The sequence below is a fragment of the Pristiophorus japonicus genome, chromosome 1, assembly GCF_044704955.1.
Source record: "Pristiophorus japonicus isolate sPriJap1 chromosome 1, sPriJap1.hap1, whole genome shotgun sequence".
NCBI classification, from domain to species: Eukaryota; Metazoa; Chordata; class Chondrichthyes; family Pristiophoridae; genus Pristiophorus; species Pristiophorus japonicus.
Window position 1 is genome coordinate 494,299,152 of NC_091977.1, and position 23,502 is coordinate 494,322,653.

General features: G+C 44.1%; 1 protein-coding gene across 4 annotated transcripts in view; it reads right to left on the minus strand.

Annotated features, from left to right (window-relative positions):
• Nucleotides 1-23,502, minus strand: part of LOC139260305 (uncharacterized) — a 137,698-nt gene that overhangs the window by 17,134 nt on the left and 97,062 nt on the right. Inside the window, exons 2-3 of one of the 4 annotated variants that reach the window (XR_011592765.1) lie at nucleotides 17,697-17,842; nucleotides 1,620-1,676 (exon numbers count right to left, since the gene is read on the minus strand). The exons of 1 other annotated variant lie outside the window; for it this stretch is intronic. Coding sequence is in view for 1 of the 3 variants with exons in the window: in XM_070876756.1 (XP_070732857.1) it covers nucleotides 17,697-17,842 (146 nt within the window). In the remaining 2 variants the exon portion in view is untranslated. The remainder of the gene's footprint in view (nucleotides 1-1,619; nucleotides 1,677-17,696; nucleotides 17,843-23,502) is intronic. 2 more of the 4 variants (XR_011592764.1, XM_070876756.1) reach the window with 2 other exon arrangements.

The following is a 23,502-nucleotide window of genomic DNA, read 5'->3' on the forward strand; positions in this document are numbered from 1 at the left end:
GCATTAATCACTTTAATCCAAATCTGTCCTCACACAAGTCATTGGATCAACAGCAGGCTGCTGAGACCAAGTGTAGCACGCTCACTGCCACCCAGCTAAGATCATGAATTCAGGACAGGCCTAAAATCGAAGCTGTGTCCTTATGGCTCAGCACCATGCTAGGCAAAGCATTTCGCCACTGACGCACTGGGGAATCTCATTAAACAGAATGAGATATCATCAAGGAAAAAAATAATGGTAATAACTACAATGAAACCATGGCATTTTAGATGGATTGGATAAAGGAAGTCTTTCAAATGCATTTGATCTCATCTAAGCCCACCATTGTCCCCTTTATTCAGCTTTAACCCTCAACTGAACATACAGCTGGGCCGTCAATTTAACATTTCACCCAAAGGATTGCACCTCTGACAATGCAATACTGCCTCACTATTGCTTGGTGGTGTCTGCCTGGATTATGGACCCAAATATTATGTTAAAAAAACATTAATGTCAGCACTGAGGAAAACGAGGTTTCTGTAGTCAGCTTAGAAGCTGGCATTAATTCAAACAGTACAACTTGTCTGTGTGTAATAACACATACAAAATCTTGTTTTAATTATCCTCCTACATCCAAACCTGCTGAGTCTGGGTGAAAATCTGCTCTAGCAGTTTTCTGTTTCAGTGTATGGTTCTGTCCCCATTTTATTTCCTTGTGTTGAGCCAGAGTGGAAGCCAGGGAATGCCTTGCCGAATGCCTGGGACCAAGGACTTCCCAACACAGTGAATGCAAGATGTTTATCAAATACCAAAATATGCTAACAAATCGCCATTAGTGTTTGCTCTTTGGGGAACCAACTTGAATGCTTAGCTCATTCTCATTTAATCATCTTTCATTTAGTATTTTTTTTTTTAAAAACTGGTGTGAATACATTTTGTTTTAAAAAGAAACAACTCTGTCCCAGCCTTTCAATGGAAAAATGGTCAAAGGAGGAAATAAATAACTTGTTTTTATATCGCACCTTGCATGACCTTAAGACATCCCAAAGCACTTTCCAGACAGCATTTTTGAAGTGTGGCCACCTAATGCTGCACCTACTTTTCGTACAGCAGCAATGAGATAAATGATTTTTTTTTTTTTTAAAAGTGAGGTTGGTTGAGGGATAAATATTGGCCAGGACATCAGGAAAGCTTCCTTGCTCTACTTCGAATACGGCCATAGGATTTTTCTAATATGTCGACCTGAGAGTGTAGATGGGTTAAACATCGTATCCAAAAGCTGACATCTCCGATAGCGTAGCACTCTGTCTGAAAATCCCTGAAATGTATCAGGCTCAAATATTTACCTTAACTTGCAAGTAACTGGGCACATCAACTGCTCAACCAATCTGAATAAGTAACCATTTGTTTTTATTTTAAAAGGGATCTTTTGCACATGAATCTGTAACTGATGTATGTACCTGGGCTAACTTTGTCTACCAAACTGTTCAAAATCAGAATGTACATGGTGCTTTTCATTTTGTTTTTCCATAGTGTGATTAGTAAACATTTTTGCAATTCAATCAGCCACTTGTCTGCAGTATATACATTATAACCCATAAAGAATCTTTTAAAACAAGGCACAGGATTTTTTCACTAACTTTCTCTTATCCTGTAGATCAGAACCCATGAGAAATATACAGCAGGTCAATCAGCACCTGAAGAGAGAAAAGACAGATTAATTATAGAATCAACAGCACAAGAGGCCATTAGGCCCATTGTGCCTGTGCCAGCTCTTTGAGTTATCCAATTAGTCCCACTCTCTTGCTTTTTCCCCCATAGCTCTGCAAATATTTCCTTTTAAAGTTTATATTCAGTTCCCTTTTGAAAGTTATTATTCAATCTGCTTCCACCACCCTTTCAGGCATTGCATTCCAGATTGTAATAAATTACTGTCTCAGATTCTGTCAACATCTCATATGAGTTCTGATGAAGGATTTACACTCGAAATATTAACCCGTCTTTTTGCTTTTCAGACGTTGAGTGGATCTGCTGTGTGTTTCCAGTTTTGCTGGCTGGGCGGGTTGCCATTGGAACTGGCAGCTCCTCCATTTCCTCGCAAAAGTGGTCCTTTTTTCATGTATATATGTGGATCGTGGGCAGGCTCTTCAATTTTGTGGTGGGACATGGGAGTGTTTGAGAGAATGTCCACATACATCAGGAGTGAGATCTCCTGGTTGACTTCCCTGAGGGAACTACACACATCTATCTGGCAAAGAAATCAAGATGGATGAAACATAGCATTGATTTTATTATTTGAAGCACAAGAAATTTGTAAAACAGTGCTTTTTCTAAAAGGATGAACACAAATAACAGTTAAACTCCTTTTTAAAAATATCAAAATTAGTACAAGGTAGCATTGTTAATGCTGACTTTTTTATATCAATAGAAATATTTTTAAACTGCAAGCTTGAGAGATCATCAGGGAAATGGATGAACATGGCAGCATGGGGGAGCTGAACTGGTATGTAATTGCCATTGTACACTTGCCAATGCACCCTGGATTAATGACCTCAAGCCAACAATAATCAATTCTCATCAAGCATTTTAATTCAAAACACTATTTGAGTCTTGAAAGGGCCACAAGTGTCTCTTAATGAGTTCATTTCCAACCCAAAGAGTCTTCTCTGTCTGTACCTTGAAAAAGACCTGTTAAATGAGTTTGGGCAGATATCGTAATGGGCAGGGTGGTGCACAGCAGATTAGAGTTTAGAGTTTACCCTTTCACTTATAAGACCGAGATGCGAGAGTCTCAAACAAAATGTGTTTGGGCTGACCTCAACCTAGTTCCTAGCTAAAAATACCTCATAAATTAGTATAACTTTAGAGGTCACAATGAGTTCCAATGTAGGAAATTAAAGTGTTGCATGATTACTTCCCAGTTTAAGCAGTGTAAGATTGGAATAATGCCACAGTACTAGGCCCTTAGATTTTTGTGTGTCTTTTTGCGTATTACCAGCTCAAATGCAACAACGTCAGCAATCTTACAAATCTGCCTCTAGTGGCACATAAAAGATTGTGTTTGGCACCAAAGGGAAGTCACACAGACCACTGCAATTAAAAACATAGAAAATAGGTGCAGGAGTAGGCCATTCGGCCCTTCGAGCCTGCACCACCATTCAATATGATCATGGCTGATCATTCACCTCAGTACCCCTTTCCTGCTTTCTCTCCATACCCCTTAATCCCTTTAGCTGGAAGGGCCATATCTAACTCCCTCTTGAATATATCCAATGAACTGGCATCAACAACTCTCTGCAGCAGGGAATTCCACAGGTTAACAACTCTTGAGTGAAGAATTTTCTCCTCATCTCAGTCCTAAATGGCCTACCCCTTATCCTAAGACTATGTCCCCTAGTTCTGGACTTCTCCCACATCGGGAACATTTTTCCCGCATCTAACCTGTCCCGTCTCGTCAGAATCTTATACGTTTCTAGGAGATCCCCACTCATCCTTCTAAACTCCAGTGTATAAAGGCCCAGTTGATCCAGTCTCTCCTCATATGTCAGTCCAGCCATCCTTGGAATCAGTCTGGTGAACCTTCGCTGCATTCCCTCAATAGCCAGAACATCCTTCCTCAGATGAGACGACCAAAACTGAACACAATATTCCAGGTGAGACATCACCAAGGCCCTGTACAATTGCAATAAGACCTCCCTGCTCCAATACTCAAATCCCCTAGCTATGAAGGCCAACACGCCATTTGCCTTCTTCACCGCCTGCTGTACCAGCATGCCAACTTTCAATGACTGATGAACCATGACACCCAGGTCTCGTTGCACCTCCCCTTTTCCTAAGCTGCCGCCATTCAGATAATATTCTACCTTTATGTTTTTGCCAGCAAAGTGGATAAACTCACATTTATCCACATTATACTGCATCTGCCATGCATTTGCCCACTCACCGAACCTGTCCAAATCACCCTGCAGCCTCTAAGCATCTTCCTCGCAGCTCACACCGCCACCCAGTTTAGTGTCTTCTGCAAACTTGGAGATATTACACTCAATTCCTTCATCCAAATCATTAATGTATATTGTAAAGAACTGGGGTCCCAGCACGGAGCCCTGCGGCACTCCACTAGTCACTGCCTCCCATTCCGAAAAGGACCCGTTTATCCCGACTCTCTGCTTCCTGTCTGCCAACCAGTTCTCTATCCACGTCAGTACATTACCCCCAATACCATGCGCTTTGATTTTGCACAACAATCTCTTATGTGGGACCTTGTCAAAGCCTTTTGAAAGTCCAAATACACCACATCCACTAGTTCTCCCTTCCACTCTACTAGTTATATCCTCAAAAAATTCTAGAAGATTTGTCAAGCATGATTTCCTTTTCATAAATCCATGCTGACTTGGACCAATCCTGTTACTGCTTTCCAAACGCGCTGCTATTTCATTCTTAATAATTGATTCCTACATTTTCCCCACTACTGATGTCACGCTAACCGGTCTATAATTACCCGTTTTCTCTCTCCCTCTTTTTTAAAAATGTGGTGTTACATTAGCTACTCTCCAGTCCATAGGAACTGATCCAGAGTCGATAGACTGTTGGAAAATGATCACCAATGCATCCACTATTTCTAGGGCCATTTCCTTAAGTACTCTGGGATGCAGACATTCAGGCCCCGGGGATTTATCAGCCTTCAATCCCATCAATTTCCCCAACACAATTTCCTGCCTAATAAGGATATCCTTCAGTTCCTCCTTCTCACTCGACCCTCGGTCCCCTAGTACATCCAGAAGGTCATTTCTGTCTTCCTTCATGAAGACAGAAGCAAAGTATTTGTTCAATTGGTCTGCCGTTTCTTTGTTCCTCATTATAAATTAACCTGAGTCTGACTGCAAGGGACATAGAAACATAGAAAATAGGTGCAGGAGCAGGCCATTCAGCCCTTCTAGCCTGCACCGCCATTCAATAAGTTCATGGCTGAACATGAAACTTCAGTACCCCCTTCCTGCTTTCTCGCCATAACCCTTGATCCCCCGAGTAGTAAGGGCTTCATCTAACTCCCTTTTGAATATATTTAGTGAATTGGCCTCAACGACTTTCTGTGGTAGAAAATTCCACAGGTTCACCACTCTCTCTCTGGGTGAAGAAGTTTCTCCTCATCTCGGTCCTAAATGGCTTACCCCTTATCCTCAGACTGTGACCCCTGGTTCTGGACTTCCCCAACATTGGGAACATTCTTCCTGCATCTAACCTGTCTAAACCCGTCAGAATTTTAAACGTTTCTATGAGGTCCCCTCTCATTCTTCTGAACTCCAGTGAATACAAGCCCAGTTGATCCAGTCTTTCTTGATAGGTCAGTCCCGCCATCCTGGGAATCAGTCTGGTGAATCTTCGCTGCACTCCCTCAATAGCAAGAATGTCCTTCCTCAAGTTAGGAGACCAAAACTGTACACAATACTCCAGGTGTGGCCTCACCAAGGCCCTGTACAACTGTAGCAACACCTCCCTGCCCCTGTATTCAAATCCCCTCGCTATGAAGGCCAACATGCCATTTGCTTTCTTAACCGCCTGCTGTACCTGCGTGCTAACCTTCAATGACTGATGTACCATGACACCCAGGTCTCGTTGCACCTTCCCTTTTCCTAATCTGTCACCATTCAGATAATAGTCTGTCTCTCTGTTTTTACCACCAAAATGGATAACCTCACATTTATCCACATTATACTTCATCTGCCATGCATTTGCCCACTCACCTAACCTATCCAAGTCACTCTGCAGCCTAATAGCATCCTCCTCGCAGCTCACACTGCCACCCAACTTAGTGTCATCCGCAAATTTGGAGATACTGCATTTAATCCCCTCGTCTAAATCATTAATGTACAATGTAAACAGCTGGGGCCCCAGCACAGAACCTTGCGGCACCCCACTAGTCACTGCCTGCCATTCTGAAAAGTACCCGTTTACTCCTATTCTTTGCTTCCTGTCTGACAACCAGTTCTCAATCCACGTCAGCACACTACCCCCAATCCCATGTGCTTTAACTTTGCACATTAATCTCTTGTGTGGGACCTTGTCGAAAGCCTTCTGAAAGTCCAAATATACCACATCAACTGGTTCTCCTTTGTCCACTTTACTGGAAACATCCTCAAAAAATTGCAGAAGATTTGTCAAGCATGATTTCCCTTTCACAAATCCATGCTGACTTGGACCTATCATGTCACCATTTTCCAGATGCACTGCTATGACATCCTTAATAATTGATTCCATCATTTTACCCACTACTGAGGTCAGACTGACCGGTCTATAATTCTCTGTTTTCTCTCTCCCTCCTTTTTTAAAAAGTGGGGTTACATTGGCTACCCTCCACTCCATAGGAACTGATCCAGAGTCAATGGAATGTTGGAAAATGACTGTCAATGCATCCGCTATTTCCAAGGCCACCTCAAGTACTCTGGGATGCAGTCCATCAGGCCCTGGGGATTTATCGGCCTTCAATCCCATCAATTTCCCCAACACAATTTCCCGACTAATAAAGATTTCCCTCAGTTCCCCCTCCTTACTAGACCCTCTGAACCCTTTTATATCCGGAAGGTTGTTTGTATCCTCCTTAGTGAATACCGAACCAAAGTACTTGTTCAATTGGTCTGCCATTTCTTTGTTCCCCGTTATGACTTCCCCTGATTCTGACTGCAGGGGACCTACGTTTGTCTTTACTAACCTTTTTCTCTTGACATACCTATAGAAACTTTTGCAATCCACCTTAATGTTCCCTGCAAGCTTCTTCTCATACTCCATTTTCCCTGCCCTAATCAAACCCTTTGTCCTCCTCTGCTGAGATCTAAATTTCTCCCAGTCCCCAGGTTCGCTGCTATTTCTGGCCAATTTGTATGCCACTTCCTTGGCTTTAATACTATCCCTGATTTCCCTCGATAGCCACGGTTGAGCCACCTTCCCTTTTTTATTTTTACGCCAGACAGGAATGTACAATTGTTGTAATTCATCCATGCGGTCTCTAAATGTCTGCCATTGCCCATCCACAGTCAACCCCCTAAGTATCATTCGCCAATCTATCCTAGCCAATTCACGCCTCATACCTTCAAAGTTACCCTTCTTTAAGTTCTGGACCATGGTCTCTAAATTTACTGTTTCATTCTCCATCCTAATGCAGAAATCCACCATATTATGGTCACTCTTCCCCAAGGGGCCTCGCACAATGAGATTGCTAATTAATCCTCTCTCATTACACAACACCCAGTCTAAGATGGCCTCCCTCCTAGTTGGTTCCTCAACATATTGGTCTAGAAAACCATCCCTTATGCACTCCAGGAAATCCTCCTCCACCGTATTGCTTCCAGTTTGGCTAGCCCAATCTATGTGCATATTAAAGTCACCCATTATAACTGCTACACCTTTATTGCATGCACCCCTAATTTCCTGTTTGATGCCCTCCCCAACATCCCTATTACTGTTTGGAGGTCTGTACACAACTCCTACTAACGTTTTTTGCCCTTTGGTGTTCTGCAGCTCTACCCATATAGATTCCACATCATCCAAGCTAATGTCTTTCCTAACTATTGCATTAATCTCCTCTTTAACCAGCAATGCTACCCCACCTCCTTTTCCTTTTATTCTATCCTTCCTGAATGTTGAATACCCTTGAATGTTGAGTTCCCAGCCCTGATCATCCTGGAGCCATGTCTCCGTAATCCCAATCACATCATATTTATTAACATCTATTTGCACAATTAATTCATCCACCTTATTGCGGATACTCCTTGCATTAAGACACAAAGCCTTCAGGCTTGTTTTTTTTAACACCCTTTGTCCTTTTAGAATTTTGTTGTACAGTGGCCCTTTTTGTTCTTTGCCTTGGGTTTCTCCGCCCTCCACTTTTCCTCATCTCCTTTCTGTCTTTTGCTTTTGCCTCCTTTTTGTTTCCCTCTGTCTCCCACTAATCTTTTTCTCTTCACATATCTATAGAATCTTTCGCAGTCATTTTTATGTTCCCGGCAAGCTTCCTCTCGTACTCTATTTTCCCCCTTCTAATTAAACCCTTTGTCCTCCTCTGCTGAATTCTAAATTTCTCCCAGTCCTTAGGTTTGCTGCTTTTTCTGGCCAAATTATATGCCTCTTCCTTGGATCGAACACTATCCTTAATTTCCCTTGTTAGCCACGGTTGAGTCACTTTCCGTGTTTTATTTTTACTCCAGACAGGGATGTACAATTGTTGAATTTCATCCATGTGATCTATAAATGTTTGCCATTGCCTATCCACCGTCAACTCTTTAAGTATCATTTGCCAGTCTATAGTAGCCAATTCACGCCTCATGCTGTCGAAGTTAGCTTTCCTCAAGTTCAGGACCCTAGTTTCTGAAGTAACTGTGTCACTCTCCATCTTCATTAAGAATTCTACCATATTATGGTCACTCTTCCCCAAGGGGCCTCGCACAACAAGATTGCTAATTAGTCCCTTCTCATTACACATCACCCAGTCTAGGATGGCCAGCTCTCGTTGGTTCCTCGACATATTGGTCAAGGAAACCATCCCTAATACACTCCAGGAAATCCTCCTCCACCGCATTGCTACCAATTTGGTTAGCCCAATCTATATGTAAATTAAAGTCGCCCATGATAACTGCTGTACCTTTATTGCACACATCCCTTATTTCTTGTTTGATGCTGTCCCCAACCTCATTACCACTGTTTGGTGGTCTGTACACAACTCCCACCAGCGTTTTCTGCCCTTTGGTATTCTGTAGCTCCACCCATACCGATTCCACATCATCCAAGCCAATTTCCTTCTTTACTATTGCATTAATTTCCTCTTTAACCAGCAACGCCACCCCGCCTCCTTTTCCTTTCTATCTATCCTTCCTAAATGTTGAATACCCCTGGATGTTGAGTTCCCAGCCTTGGTCACCCTGGAGCCATGTCTCTGTGATGCTAATTACATCATATCCATTAACTGCTATCTGCACAGTTAATTCGTCCACCTTATTCTGAATACTCCTCGCATTGAAGCACACAGCCTTCAGGCTTGGCTTTTTAAACACACTTTGCTCCTTTAGAATTTTGCTGTAATGTGGCCCTTTTTTTTTTTGCCTTGGGTTTCTCTGTCCTCCACTTTTACTATTCTCCTTTCTATCTTTTGCCTCTGTCTCCCTTTTATTTTCCTCTGTCTCCCTGCATAGGTTCCCATCCCCCTGCCATATTAGTTTAATTCATTCCCAACAGCACTAGCAAACACTCCCCCTAGGACATTGGTTCCAGTCCTACCCAGGTGCAGACTGTCCAGTTTGTACTGGTCCCACCTCCCCCAGAACCGGTCCCAATGCTCCAGGAATTTGAATCCCTCCCTTCTGCACCACTCCTCAAGCCACGTATTCATCTGAGCTATCCTGCGATTCCTACTCTGACTAGCATGTGGCACTGGTAGCAATCCTGAGATTACTACTTTTGAGGTCCTACTTTTTAAATTTAGCTCCTAGCTCCCTAAATTCGTCTCTTAAGACCTCATCCCATTTTTTTTACCTATATGCACCATGGCAACTGGCTGTTCACCCTCCCTTTTCAGAATGTCGTGCACCCGCTCCGCGACATCCTTGACCCTTGCACCAGGGAGGCAACATATCATCCTGGAGTCTCAGTTGCGGCCGCAGAAACGCCTATCTATTTCCCTTGCAATTGAATCCCCTATCACTTTCGCTCTCCCACTCGGTTTCCTGCCCTCCTGTGCAGCAGAGCCACCCACGGTGCCATGAACTTGGCTGCTGCTGCCTTCCCCTGATGAGCCATCCCCCTCAACAGTACCCAAAGTGGTGTATCTGTTTTGCAGGGGGGTGACCGCAGGGGACCCCTGCACCACCTTCCTTGCACTGCTCTTCCTGTTGGTCACCCATTCCCTATCTGGCTGTGTACCCTTTACCTGCGGTGTGACCAACTCGCTAAACGTGCTATTCACGTCATTCTCAGCATCGTGGATGCTCCAGAGATCATCTACCCGCAGCTCCAGTGCTGAAATGCGGTCTGTCAGGTTCTGCAGGCGGATGCACTTGCTGCCCATGTAGTCGTCAGGGACACCGGAAGCGTCCCTGACTTCCCACATAGTACAGGAGGAGCATAACACGTGTCCGAGCTCTCTTGCCATGATTTAACCCTTAGATTAACCTAATTGGGCAACAACAATGCTAAAAGGTTACTTACTGTTAAAAAGAAAAAGTAAAACTACTTACCAATCACCAGCCAATCATTTACCCCCTTGGCTGTGACGTCACCTTTCGATTTCTTTCTACTTCTTTTTTGCCTTCTCCCTGTAGCTGCACCAGCTGGCCTTTTTTATAGGCCTCCGACCCCAGACTCACGCCGCTCCATGACCATGAACACCCGCTGCCTCTTGCGGCCTTTTTTAATCGGCCTCCGATCCCAGACTCACGCCTCTCCATGACCACAAACTCCCACTGCTTCTCGCAGCCTTTTTTATAGGCCTCCAACCCTGGACTCTCGCCTCGCCACGACCACGAACTCCCGCTGCCTCTCGCGGCCTTTTTTATAGCAGCAATTCTGGTACAACTGCTATCCACATAGCAACAGTATTTCAACAGTATTAATCCAATGTATGTGAAGAGTTTTGTGGCATCCGGAGAGGTGTTATAAGGTACTGTAGATATTCAAAGCTCTTACCTTTTCTTTGATTCTACATTTCATCTATTGAATACAAAAAACAGTTTTCCAGGCAATAATGACAAGCAGAAAAGCTGAACGAAACTTTGGCAATGGTATTTTGGTGTATAAATGTTAAGTTGATGTAGAATACTACAGTATGACTGCATCAGCTTATGTTAGAACATAAGAAATAGGAGCAGGAATAGGCCATACGGCCCCTTGAGCCTGCTCCGTCATTTAATACGATCATGGCCTCAGGTCTACTTCCCTGCCCGCTCCCCATATTCCCTTATCGTTTAAGAAACTGTCTATTTCTGTCTTAAGTGTATTCAATGTTCCAGCTTCCACTGCGCTCTGAGGCAGCGAATTCCACAGATTTACAAAACTCTGAAAGAAGAAATTCCTCATCTGTTTTAAATGGGCGACCCCTTATTCTAAAATTATGTCCTCTAGTTCTAGTCTCCCCTATCAGTGGAAACATCCTCTCTGCATCCACCTTGTCAAGCCCCCTCATAATCTTATACGTTTCGATAAGATCACCTCCCATTCTTCTGAATTCCAATGAGTAGAGGCTCAACTTACTCAACCTTTCCTCATAAGTCAACCCCCTCATCTCCGGAATCAACCTAGTGAACCTTCTCTGAATTGCCTCCAAAGCAAGTATATCCTTTCGTAAATATGGAAACCAAAACTGCACGCAGTATTCCAGGTGTGGTCTCACCAATACCCTGTATAGCTGTAGCAAGACTTCCCTGCTTTTATAGTTCATCACCTTTGCAATAAAGGCCAAGATTCCATTGGCCTTCCTGATCACTTGCTGTACCTGCATACTATCCTTTTGTGTTTCGTGCACAAGTACCTCAAGGTCCTGCTGTACTGCGGCACTTTGCAATCTTTCGCCATTTAAATAATAACTTGCTCTTTGATTTTTTTCTGCCAAAGTGCCTGACCTGACACTTTCCAACATTATACTCCATCTGCCAAATTTTTGCCCACTTAGCCTGTCTACGTCTTTTTGAAGATTTTGTGTGTCCTCCTCACTGCTCTTGGTATAAACATAAGGTAATGCTCCCATGACAAAATATAGCAGCTGAAATTTAATATGGATATGAGCAAGGTATTGGAAGAGAGGCGTATTTACTCAATGAATGGTAGCGAACTAGCCAGAGAGAGGCTAAAGGTGGCCTGGGAGTGATAATTGACTCAACAGTTAGCGGAGGTGAAATTGGCCTTGGGCAGTAATGCAAAATGGGTGACAGTAAATCAGCAGCCCGTTTTACACCTCACCTGATTTTCTTCTCCATTGAAGTTGTTGTTGCCTGTTTTAACTAATTTCACTCCCAGGATGTCTGGTCATTAGGCAACAGCAATCCATAAAGCTTGCAACATGCTCAGCTATATTGTCAAAGCATAAAGCACAAATCTGAGGTCCTCATGCTGAAACTGTGTCTGCACCTCGAGTAGTGTTCAGTTTTAGTTACGAATTATCAAAGGAAACATCCAACCATTGGAGGCAGTGCAGGGGAATGTCAAATAGAAAAGGTTAGCATTAATTTAAGCTAAACCATGACAGCAGGAGAAGGGGACATAGGTTTATAGGCATAGAAGCATGCATGTGAATTTTAGGCAAGGACAAGGTCAGGCTGTGATGACCCATGAGGTTGAATAGTTCGTCAATATTTCCTGTCAAAGCTCACAGAGAAACATAGAAATTTACAGCGCAAGAGGTCATTTCGGCCCATCGTCTTTGCACCAGCAGACAAAGAGCCACACGGCTCTTGGTCAGCAGCCCTGAAGGTTACATATAAACCCCTATGAACAATGGCGGACCAGTCCGCCCCACACAACTGTGATACCCCATGTATGGCAACATGTTACACTCCACCCCCTATCCGGAGCCATGCAATCTCCTGGGAGAGGCAAAAAACGATAAAAACCAGGTAAAAACCCAGGCCAATTGGGGAAACAAATCTGGGAAAATTCCTCTTCGACCCATCCAAGCAATCAAAACTAGTCCAGATCATCACTTTGGCCGTGTTAGATTCCCTGAAGTACTTATCATATCTGTGCCAGCCAGCAAGAGGTTATCCAGTCTAATCCCACTTACCAGCTCTAGGTCCGTAACCCTGCAGGTTACGGCACTTCAAGTGCCCATCCAGGAACCTTTTAAATGTGGTGAAGGTTTCTACCTCTACCACCTTTCCAGGCAGTGAGTCCCAGACCCCCACAACCCTCTGCTTCCCCTCAAAGCATTCCACCAACCACCTTAAACCTATGCCCCCCTCATAATTAACCCATCCACCAATAGGCCCTTGCTATCCACTATATCCAAGCCCCTCAAAATTTTATACACCTCAATGAGGTTTCCCCTGTGTTCCAAGGAGAACAAACCCAGCCTATCCAATCTGTCCTCATAGCTAAGATTCTCCATTTCAGGCTGCATCCTTGTAAATCTCCTCTGCACCTTCTCCAGTGCAATCACATCCTTCCTATAATACCCCACTCGAAACATCCTTCCAGTCATAAAAACATCAACCATTGCCCCTTGCTTCCTGGCTCTTAGCCAATTTTGGATCCAACTTGCCACTTTGCCATGAATCCCATGGGCTTTTACCTTCGTGACCAGTCTACCACATGGGACCTTATCAAAAGCTTTGCTAAAGTCCATCCATATACACACATCGTATGCACTACCCCCATCGACCCTCCTGGTTACCTCCTCAAAAAATTCAATTAGGTTGGTCAAACACGATCTTCCCTTAACAAATCCATGCTGACTGTCCCTGATTAATCCTTGCCTTTCTAAATGTACCCTGTCCTTCAGGATTTTTCCCAATAATTTTCCCACCACTGAGGTTAGGCTGACAGGCCTGTAATTACTCTGCCTATCCCTTTCTCCCTTCTTAAACAAGTGTACCACATCAGCAGCCCTCCAGTCCTCCGGCACCATGCCTGAATCCAAAGAGGACTGGAAAATGATGGTCAAGGTCTATTTCCTCTTACTTCGCTCAACAGCCTGGGATGCAGTTCATCCGGGCCTGGGGACTTATCCACTTTCAAAGCTGCTAAACCCCTTAATACCTCCTCTCGCACTATGTTTATTTCATCTAGAATTTCACACTCCTCCTCAATAGCAGTATCTGCATTGTCCCTTTCCTTTGTGAAAATAGATGCAAAGTATTCATTAAGAACCATACCCACATCTTCCACCTCCACATACAGATTAACCTCATGGTCTACCCTTTCTTTAGTTATCCTCTTTAGGTTTTCCTTGATTTTACTTGCCAAGAATTTTTCATGCTCACTCTTAGCATTCCTAATATTGTTTTAAATTTTGCCTCTGAACTTTCTATATTCCTCCAAAGATTCTATAGTATTTAGCTGTTAGTATATGACATAAGCTTCCCTTTTCTTCTTAATCCTCCCTTTTAGGTCCTTAGACATCCAAGGGGCTCTAGAATTGTTATTCCCCCCCCCACCCCCATTTTCTTTAAGGGCACGTTTGGCCTGAGCCCTCCGGATCTCCTCCTTGAATGCCTCCCACTGTTCCGACAATGATTTACCGTCAAGTAGCTGTTTCCAGTCCACTATGGCCAAATCACTTCTCAGCTTAGCAAAGTTAGCTTTTCCCCAATTTGGGACTTTTATTCCTGATCTATCTTTGTCCTTATCCAAAACTACCTTGAATCTGACTGAATTATGGTCATTGGCACCAAAGTGTTCTCCCACTGATACCCTTTCCAACTGCCCAGCTTCATTCCCCAAAACAAAATCCAGAACTGGCCCCTCCCATGTTGGGCTTGTTACATACTGACAGTCCTCTTGAATGCATTTTAGGAATTCTGCACCCTCTATAGCCTTCACACTATATTTGCTCCAATCAATATTAGAATAGTTGAAATCCACTACTATTACTGTCCTATGGTTTTTGAACTTCACAGAAATTTGCCTACATATTTGCTCTTATCTCTCTCCCACTGTTTGGAGGTCTATAATACATGCCCAGCAGTGTGATCACCCCTTTTTTTATTTTTTGAGTTCGACCCATATGGCCTCATTTGATGATCCCGCTAACATATCATCCCTCCTCATAGCTGTAATATTTTCTTTAATCAATACCGTGACCCACCCCCCCCTCCCCCGCTTTACCCGCTTCTCAGTCCTGTTTAAAAATCCTGCAACCAGGAATATTGAGCTGCAAAACCTACCCCTCTTTCAGCCATGTCTCTGTAATGGCTATAATGTCATACTCCCAAGTGCCTACCTGTGCTCTCAGCTCATCTGCCTTATTTGCTATACTCCTTGCATTGAAGTATATACCATTTAGCACAAGAAGAACTCCTTGATTACTTACTAACCCTTGTTTCCTCTGACTTAAGATTCACTTTCTACATTCTTGCTTTCCAAATTCAGCTTTACTTCCTTCCCTATTGAATTTATTCCCATCCCCCTGCCAAGCGAGTTTAAACTCTCCCCAACAGGATTAGAAACATAGAAAATAGGTGCAGGAGTAGGCCATTTGGCCCTTCGAGCCTGCACCACCATTCAAATAAGATCATGGCTGATCATTCACCACAGTACCCCGTTACTGCTTTCTCTCCATACCCCTTGATCCCTTTAGCCGTAAGGGCCATATCTAACTCCCTCTTGAATATATCCAATGAACTGGCATCAACAACTCTCTGTGGTAGGGAATTCCATAGGTTAACAACGCAGTGAAGAAGTTTCTCCTCATCTCAGTCCTAAATGGCTTACCCCTTTTCTTTAGACTATGTCCTCTGGTTCTGGACTTTCCCAACATTGGGAATATTCTTCCTGCATCTAACCTGTCCAGTCCCATCAGAATTTTATATGTTTCTATGGAGATCCCCTCTCATCCTTCTAAACTCCAGTGAATACAGGCCCAGTCGATCCAGTCTCTCCTCATGTCAGTCCAGCCATCCGGGAATCAGTCTGGTGAACTTTCGTTGCACTCCCTCAATTGCAAGAACGTCCTTCCTCATATTAGGAGACCAAAACTGCACACAATATTCCAGGTGAGGCCTCACTAAGGCCCTGTACAACAGCAGCAAGATCTCACTGCTCCTATACTCAAATCCCCTAGCTATGAAGGTCAACATACCACTTGCCTTCTTCACCGCCTGTTGTACCTGCATGTCAGCTTTCAATGACATGACACCCAGGTCTTATTGCACCTCCCCTTTTCCTAATCTGCTGCCATTCAGATATTTGCCCTCGTGTTTTTGCCACCAAAGTGGATAACCTCACATTTATCCACATTATACTGCATCTGCCATGCGTTTGCCCACTCACCTAACCTGTCCAAGTCACCCTGCAGCCTTTTAGTGTCCTCCTCACAGCTCACACCGCCCCCCAACTTAGTGTCATCTGCAAACTTGGAGATATTACACTCAATTCCCTCATCCAAATCATTAATGTATATTGTAAATAGCTGGGGTCCCAGCACTGAGCCCTGCGGCACCCCACTAGTCACTGCCTGCCATTCTGAAAAGGACCTCAGTTTATCCTGACTCTCATCTTCCTGTCTGCCAACCAGTTCTCTATCCAGATCAGTACATTACCCCCAATACCATGTGCATTAATTTTGCACACCAATCTCTTGTGTGGGACCTTGTCAAAAGCCTTTTGAAAGTCCAAATACATCACATCCACCAGTTCTCCCTTGTCCACTCTACTAGTTATATCCTCAAAAAGTTCTAGAAGATTTGTCAAGCATGATTTCCCTTTCATAAATCCATGTTGACTTGGACTGATCCCGTCACTGCTTTCCAAATCTGTTGCTATTTCATTTTTAATAATTGATTCCAACATTTGCCCCACTACTGATGTCACGCTAACTATAATTACCCGTTTTCTCTCTCCCTCCTTTTTTAAAAAGCGGTGTTACATTAGCTACCCTCCAGTCCATAGGAACTGATCCAGAGTCGATAGACTGTTGGAAAATGATCACCAATGCATCCACTATTTCGAGGGTTACTTCCTTAAGTACTCTGGGATGCAGACTATCAGGCCCCGGGGATTTATCGGCCTTCAATCCCATCAGTTTCCCTAACTATTTCCCGCATAATAAGTTATTCCTTCTCACTCGACCCCCAGTCCCTTAGTATTTCCAGAAGGTTATGTGTATTCTTTGTTCCCCATTATAAAATCACCCGAATCTGACTGCAAGGGACCTACATTTGTCTTAATTAATCTTTTTCTGTTCATATATCTATAGAAGCTTTTGCAGTCAGTTTTTATGTTCCCAGCAAGCTTCCTCTCGTACTCTATTTTCCCCCTCTTAATTAAACCCTTTGTCCTCCTCTGCTGTATTATAGAATTCTCCTAGTCCTCAGGTTTGCTGCTTTTTCTGGCCAATTTATATGCCTCGTCCTTGGATTTAACACTATCCTTAATTTCCCTTATTATCCACGGTTGAGCCACCTTCCCCGTTTTTTTTTTACTCCAGACAGGGATGTACAATTGTTGAAGTTCATCCATGTGATCTTTAAATGTTTGCCATTGCCTATCCACAGTCAACCCTGTAAGTATCACTCGCCAGTCTATTCTAGCCAATTCACGTCTCATACCATCGAAGTTACCTTTCCTTAAGTTCAGGACCCTAGTCTCTGATTTAACCATGTCACTCTCCATCTTAATAAAGAATTCTACCATATTATGGTCACTCTTCCCCAAGGGACCTCGCACAACAAGATTGCTAATTAGTCCTTTCTCGTTACACATCACCCAGCAAAACCCCCCATGAGGATATTGGTTCCGGCATTGTTGAGATGCATCCCATCTGCTTTGTACAGGTCCCATCTCCCAAGAAGCAGTCCCAATGCTTCTGGAATTTAAAGCCCTCACTCCTGCACCAACCCTCCAGCCACACGTTCACACATGAACAATAGCCACTTGGGAAAACTACTGTAAAGTAACTGACACAAATTGAACCAAAACCCAGCAAGCAGTTCACACATTTGGGAGAGGGAGGAAAATTAATCAAATCAAGCTCTTTCTTTTCTTTCTGATTCTACAGATTTATTGCATTCAATTTCGTAACTTACTATTGTAATATTTGATCTTATAAGGCAGCGTCGGAGGTGCGTGGAGAGGCGTGAGTTCCGGGGTCGGCAAGAGGCCTATAAAGGCCCAACGCGGTGGCAGTCGGGAGCAGCGTCGAGGAGGTGCGTGGAGAGGCCTACCGGTGCAGCTACAGGGAGAAGGCAAAAAAGTAGAAAGAAACAGAAAGGTGACGTCACAGCCAAGGGGGTAAGTGATTGGTGAGTAGTTTTTCTTTTTTCTCTTCTATAACAGTGAGTAAACTTTAGCATTGTTGTTGATCATCTAAGGTTTAAGTTATGGCAGGACAGCTCGGTCACGTGTTATGCTCCTCCTGTACCATCTGGGAACTCAGGGACGACACCAGTGTTCCTGACAATTACGTGTGCCGGAAGTGTATCCGCCTCCAGCTCCTGACGGACCGCATTGCGGAGTTGGAGCTGAGGGTGGATTCACTCTGGAGCATCCATGATGCTGAGAATGACATGAGTAGCACGTGTAGCGAGTTGGTCGTACCGCAGGTAAAGGCTCCACAGCCAGATAGGGAATGGAAGACCAGCAGGAAGAGCAGTGCAAGGAAGGTAGTGCAGGGGTCCCCTGTGGTCATCCCCCTGCAAAACAAATGCATTGCTTTGGGTACTGTTGGGGGGGATGACTCATCAGGGGAGGGCAGCAGCAGCTAAATTCATGGCACCGTGGCTGGCTCTGTTGCACAGGAGGGCAGGATAAAGTGGGACAGCGATAGTGATAGGGGATTCAATTGCAAGGGGAATAGATAGGCGTTTCTGCGGCCGCAACCGAGACTCCAGGATGGTATGTTGCCTCCCTGGTGCAAGGGTCAAGGATGTCTCGGAGCGGGTGCAGGATATTCAAAAAAAGGGAGGGAGAACAGCCAGTTGTCGTGGTACCAACGACATAGGCAAAAAAAAGGGATGAGATCGTACGAAACGAATTTAAGGAGCTAGGAGCTAAATTAAAAAGTAGGACCTCAAAAGTAGTAATCTCGGGATTGCTACCAGTGCCACATGCTAGTCAGAGTAGGAATCGCAGGATAGCGCAGATTAATACGTGGCTTGAGCAGTGGTGCAGCAGGGAGAGATTCAAATTCCTGGGGCATTGGAACCAGTTCTGGGGGAGGTGGGACCAGTACAAACTGGACGGTCTGCACCTGGGCAGGACCGGCACCAATGTCCTAGGGGGAGTGTTTGCTAGTGCTGTTGGGGAGGAGTTAAACTAATATGGCAGGGGGATGGGAACCAATGCAGGGAGACAGAGGGAAACAAAAAGGAGACAAAAGCAAAAGACAGAAAGGAGATGAGTAAAAGTGGAGGGCAGAGAAACCCAAGGTAAAGAACAAAAAGGGCTACTGTACATCAAAATTCTAAAAGGACGAAGGCTTTGTGCCTTAATGCAAGGAGTATCCGTAATAAGGTGGATGAATTAACTGTTCAAATAGAGGTTAACAAATATGATGTGATTGGGATTACAGAGACGTGGCTCCAGGATGATCAGGGCTGGGAACGCAACATCCAGGGGTATTCAACACTCAGGAAGGATAGAATAAAAGGAAAAGGAGGTGGGGTAGCATTGCTGGTTAAGGAGGAGATTAATGCAATAGTTAGGAAGGACATTAGCTTGGATGATGTGGAATCTATATGGGTAGAGCTGCAGAATACCAAAGGGCAAAAAACGTTAGTGGGAGTTGTGTACAGACCTCCAAACAGTAGTAGTGATGTTGGGGAGGGCATCAAACAGGAAATTAGGAGTGCATGCAATAAAGGTGCAGCAGTTATAATGGGTGACGTTAATATGCACATAGATTGGGCTAACCAAACTGGAAGCAATACGGTGGAGGAGGATTTCCTGGAGTGCATAAGGGATGGTTTTCTAGACCAATATGTCGAGGAACCAACTAGCGGGGAGGCCATCTTAGACTGGGTGTTGTGTAATGAGAGAGGATTAATTAGCAATCTCGTTGTGCGAGGCCCCTTGGGGAAGAGTGACCATAATATGGTGGAATTCTGCATTAGGATGGAGAATGAAACAGTTAATTCAGAGACCATGGTCCAGAACTTAAAGAAGGGTAACTTTGAAGGTATGAGGCGTGAATTGGCTGGGATAGATTGGCGAATGATACTTAAGGGGTTGACTGTGGATGGGCAATGGCAGACATTTAGAGACCGCATGGATGAACTACAATAATTGTACATTCCTGTCTGGCATAAAAATAAAAAAGGGAAGGTGGCTAAACCGTGGCTATCAAGGGAAATCAGGGATAGTATTAAAGCCAAGGAAGTGGCATGCAAATTGGCCAGAAATAGCAGCGAACCCGGGGACTGGGAGAAATTTAGAACTCAGCAGAGGAGGACAAAGGGTTTGATTAGGGCAGGGAAAATGGAGTATGAGAAGAAGCTTGCAGGGAACATTAAGGCGGATTGCAAAAGTTTCAATAGATATGTAAAGAGAAAAAGGTTAGTAAAGACAAACGTAGGTCCCCTGCAGTCAGAATCAGGGGAAGTCATAACGGGGAACAAAGAAATGGCGGACCAATTGAACAAGTACTTTGGTTCGGTATTCACTAAGGAGGACACAAACAACCTTCCGGATATAAAAGGGGTCAGAGGGTCTAGTAAGGAGGGGGAACTGAGGGAAATCTTTATTAGTCGGGAAATTGTGTTGGGGAAATTGATGGGATTGAAGGCCGATAAATCCCCAGGGCCTGATGGACTGCATCCCAGAGTACTTAAGGAGGTGGCCTTGGAAATAGCGGATGCATTAACAGTCATTTTCCAACATTCGATTGACTCTGGATCAGTTCCTATGGAGTGGAGGGTAGCCAATGTAACCCCACTTTTTAAAAAAGGAGGGAGAGAAAACAGGGAATTATAGACCGGTCAGCCTGACATCGGTAGTGGGTAAAATGATGGAATCAATTATTAAGGATGTCATAGCAGTGCATTTGGAAAGAGGTGACATGATAGGTCCAAGTCAGCATGGATTTGTGAAAGGGAAATCATGCTTGACAAATCTTCTGGAATTTTTTGAGGATGTTTCCAGTAGAGTGGACAAGGGAGAACCAGTTGATGTGGTATATTTGGACTTTCATAAGGCTTTCGACAAGGTCCCACACAAGAGATTAATGTGCAAAGTTAAAGCACATGAGATTGGGGATAGTGTGCTGACATGGATTGAGAACTGGTTGTCAGACAGGAAGCAAAGAGTAGGAGTAAATGGGGACTTTTCAGAATGGCAGGCAGTGACTAGTGGGGTACCGCAAGGTTCTGTGCTGGGGCCCCAGCTGTTTACACTGTACATTAATGATTTAGACGAGGGGATTAAATGTAGTATCTCCAAATTTGCGGATGACACTAAGTTGGGTGGCAGTGTGAGCTGCGAGGAGGATGCTATGAGGCTGCAGAGCGACTTGGATAGGTTAGGTGAGTGGGCAAATGCATGGCAGATGAAGTATAATGTGGATAAATGTGAGGTTATCCACTTTGGTGGTAAAAACAGAGACAGACTATTATCTGAATGGTGACAGATTAGGAAAAGGTGAGGTGCAACGAGACCTGGATATCATGGTACATCAGTCATTGAAGGTTGGCATGCAGGTACAGCAGGCGTTTAAGAAACCAATGGCATGTTAGCCTTCATAGCTAGGGGATTTGAGTACAGGGGCAGGGAGGTGTTGCTACAGTTGTACAGGGCCTTGGTGAGGCCACACCTCGAGTATTGTGTACAGTTTTGGTCTCCTAACTTGAGGAAGGACATTCTTGCTATTGAGGGAGTGCAGCGTAGGTTCACCAGATTGATTCCCGGGATGGCGGGACTGACCTATCAAGAAAGACTGGATCAACTGGGCTTGTATTCACTCGAGTTCAGAAGAATGAGAGGGGACCTCATAGAAACGTTTAAAATTCTGATGGGTTTAGACAGGTTAGATGCAGGAAGAATGTTCCCAATGTTGGGGAAGTCCAGAACCAGAGGTCACAGTCTAAGGATAACGGGTAAGCCATTTAGGACCGAGATGAGGAAAAATTTCTTCACCCAGAGAGTGGTGAACGTGGAATTCTCTACCACAGAAAGTTGTTGAGGCCAATTCACTAAATATATTCAAACAGGAGTTAGATTAAGTCCTTACTACTAGGGGGATCAAGGGGTATGGCGAGAAAGCAGGAATGGGGTACTGAAGTTGCATGTTCAGCCATGAACTCATTGAATGGCAGTGCAGGCTAGAAGGGCCGAATGGCTGACTCCTGCACCTATTTTCTATGTTTTTATAACCTCTGGATTACTAGTCCAATACCATAACCACTGCACAACTGTATCCTTTTAGGTATTAATTGATCTACTTTGCATTGCCAGCATTTACTGTGCTCTTAATAATGGGGTGTTAACGCCACATGTAATTTGGTATCAAATGAGAAAAACTGCCATTTTCCAACAATATCATCCCTCAACACTAGCTTACGAAAATGTAAAGTTAAACACCATCAGTTGGAGCTTGCCTGCAAATTCAGCATCAATTAGTTACAGCGATATGGACCGTCTCGGGGTTTCCTCAATTTATCTACTTACATTCAGTATTATTTTTGGACTAACTTTCTGTGGGAAAAAGAAATGCTAACATTTCTCTCACGCTCCCAGGAGAGCACATAATTCAGCTTTCTAGTTAATACAGTAGACTGTAACCATTATGGCTAAAGTCCATTATGCCCACACTGGAAAACAGAGCGTATTGTTACTACTCAGTTGAGGGACTACAATATAGTGTAAGGCCATCCTCACAAGGAGAAATGTAAACACTATTTCAACATTCTCTCATTTTATACCACGGCCCCATGAGAACACCCACCGAGAACTCCTTACATGGGCATAACAGAACATGCTAAATGTTAAGATCTTTTTTAAAGAATTATTTTTATCCCTCCTAAAGTGGTTGACGCCTTTCTGGAGTATAGCTCCATATCGCCTTAGAAACATAGAAAATAGGTGCAGGAGTCGGCCATTCGGCCCTTCTAGCCTGCACCGCCATTCAATGAGTTCATGGCTGAACATGCAACTTCAGTATCCCATTCCTGCTTTCTCGCCATACCCCTTGATCCTCCTAGTAGTGAGGACTACATCTAACTCCTTTTTGAATATATTTCGTGAATTGGCCTCAACAACTTTCTGTGGTAGAGAATTCCACAGGTTCACTACTCTCTGGGTGAAGAAATTTCTCCTTATCTCGGTCCTAAATGGCTTACCCCTTATCCTTGGACTGTGACCCCTGGTTCTGGACTTCCCCAACATTCTTCCTGCATCTAACCTGTCTAAACCCGTCAGAATTTTAAACATTTCTATGAGGTCCCCTCTCATTCTTCTGAACTCCAGTGAATACAAGCCCAGTTGATCCAGTCTTTCTTGATATGTCAGTCCCACCATCCCGGGAATCAGTCTGGTGAACCGTCGCTGCACTCCCTCAATAGCAAGAATGTCCTTCCTCAAGTTAGGAGACCAAAACTGTACACAATACTCCAGGTGTGGCTTCACCAAGGCCCTGTACAACTGTAGTAACACCTCCCTGCCCCTGTACTCAAATCCCCTCGCTATGAAGGCCAACATGCCATTTGCTTTCTTAACCGCCTGCTGTACCTGCATGCCAACCTTCAATGACTGATGTAGCATGACACCCAGGTCTCGTTGCACCTCACCTTTTCCTAATCTGTCACCATTCAGATAATAGTCTGCCTCTGTTTTTACCACCAAAGTGGATAACCTCACATTTATCCACATTATACTTCATCTGCCATGGATTTGCCCACTCAC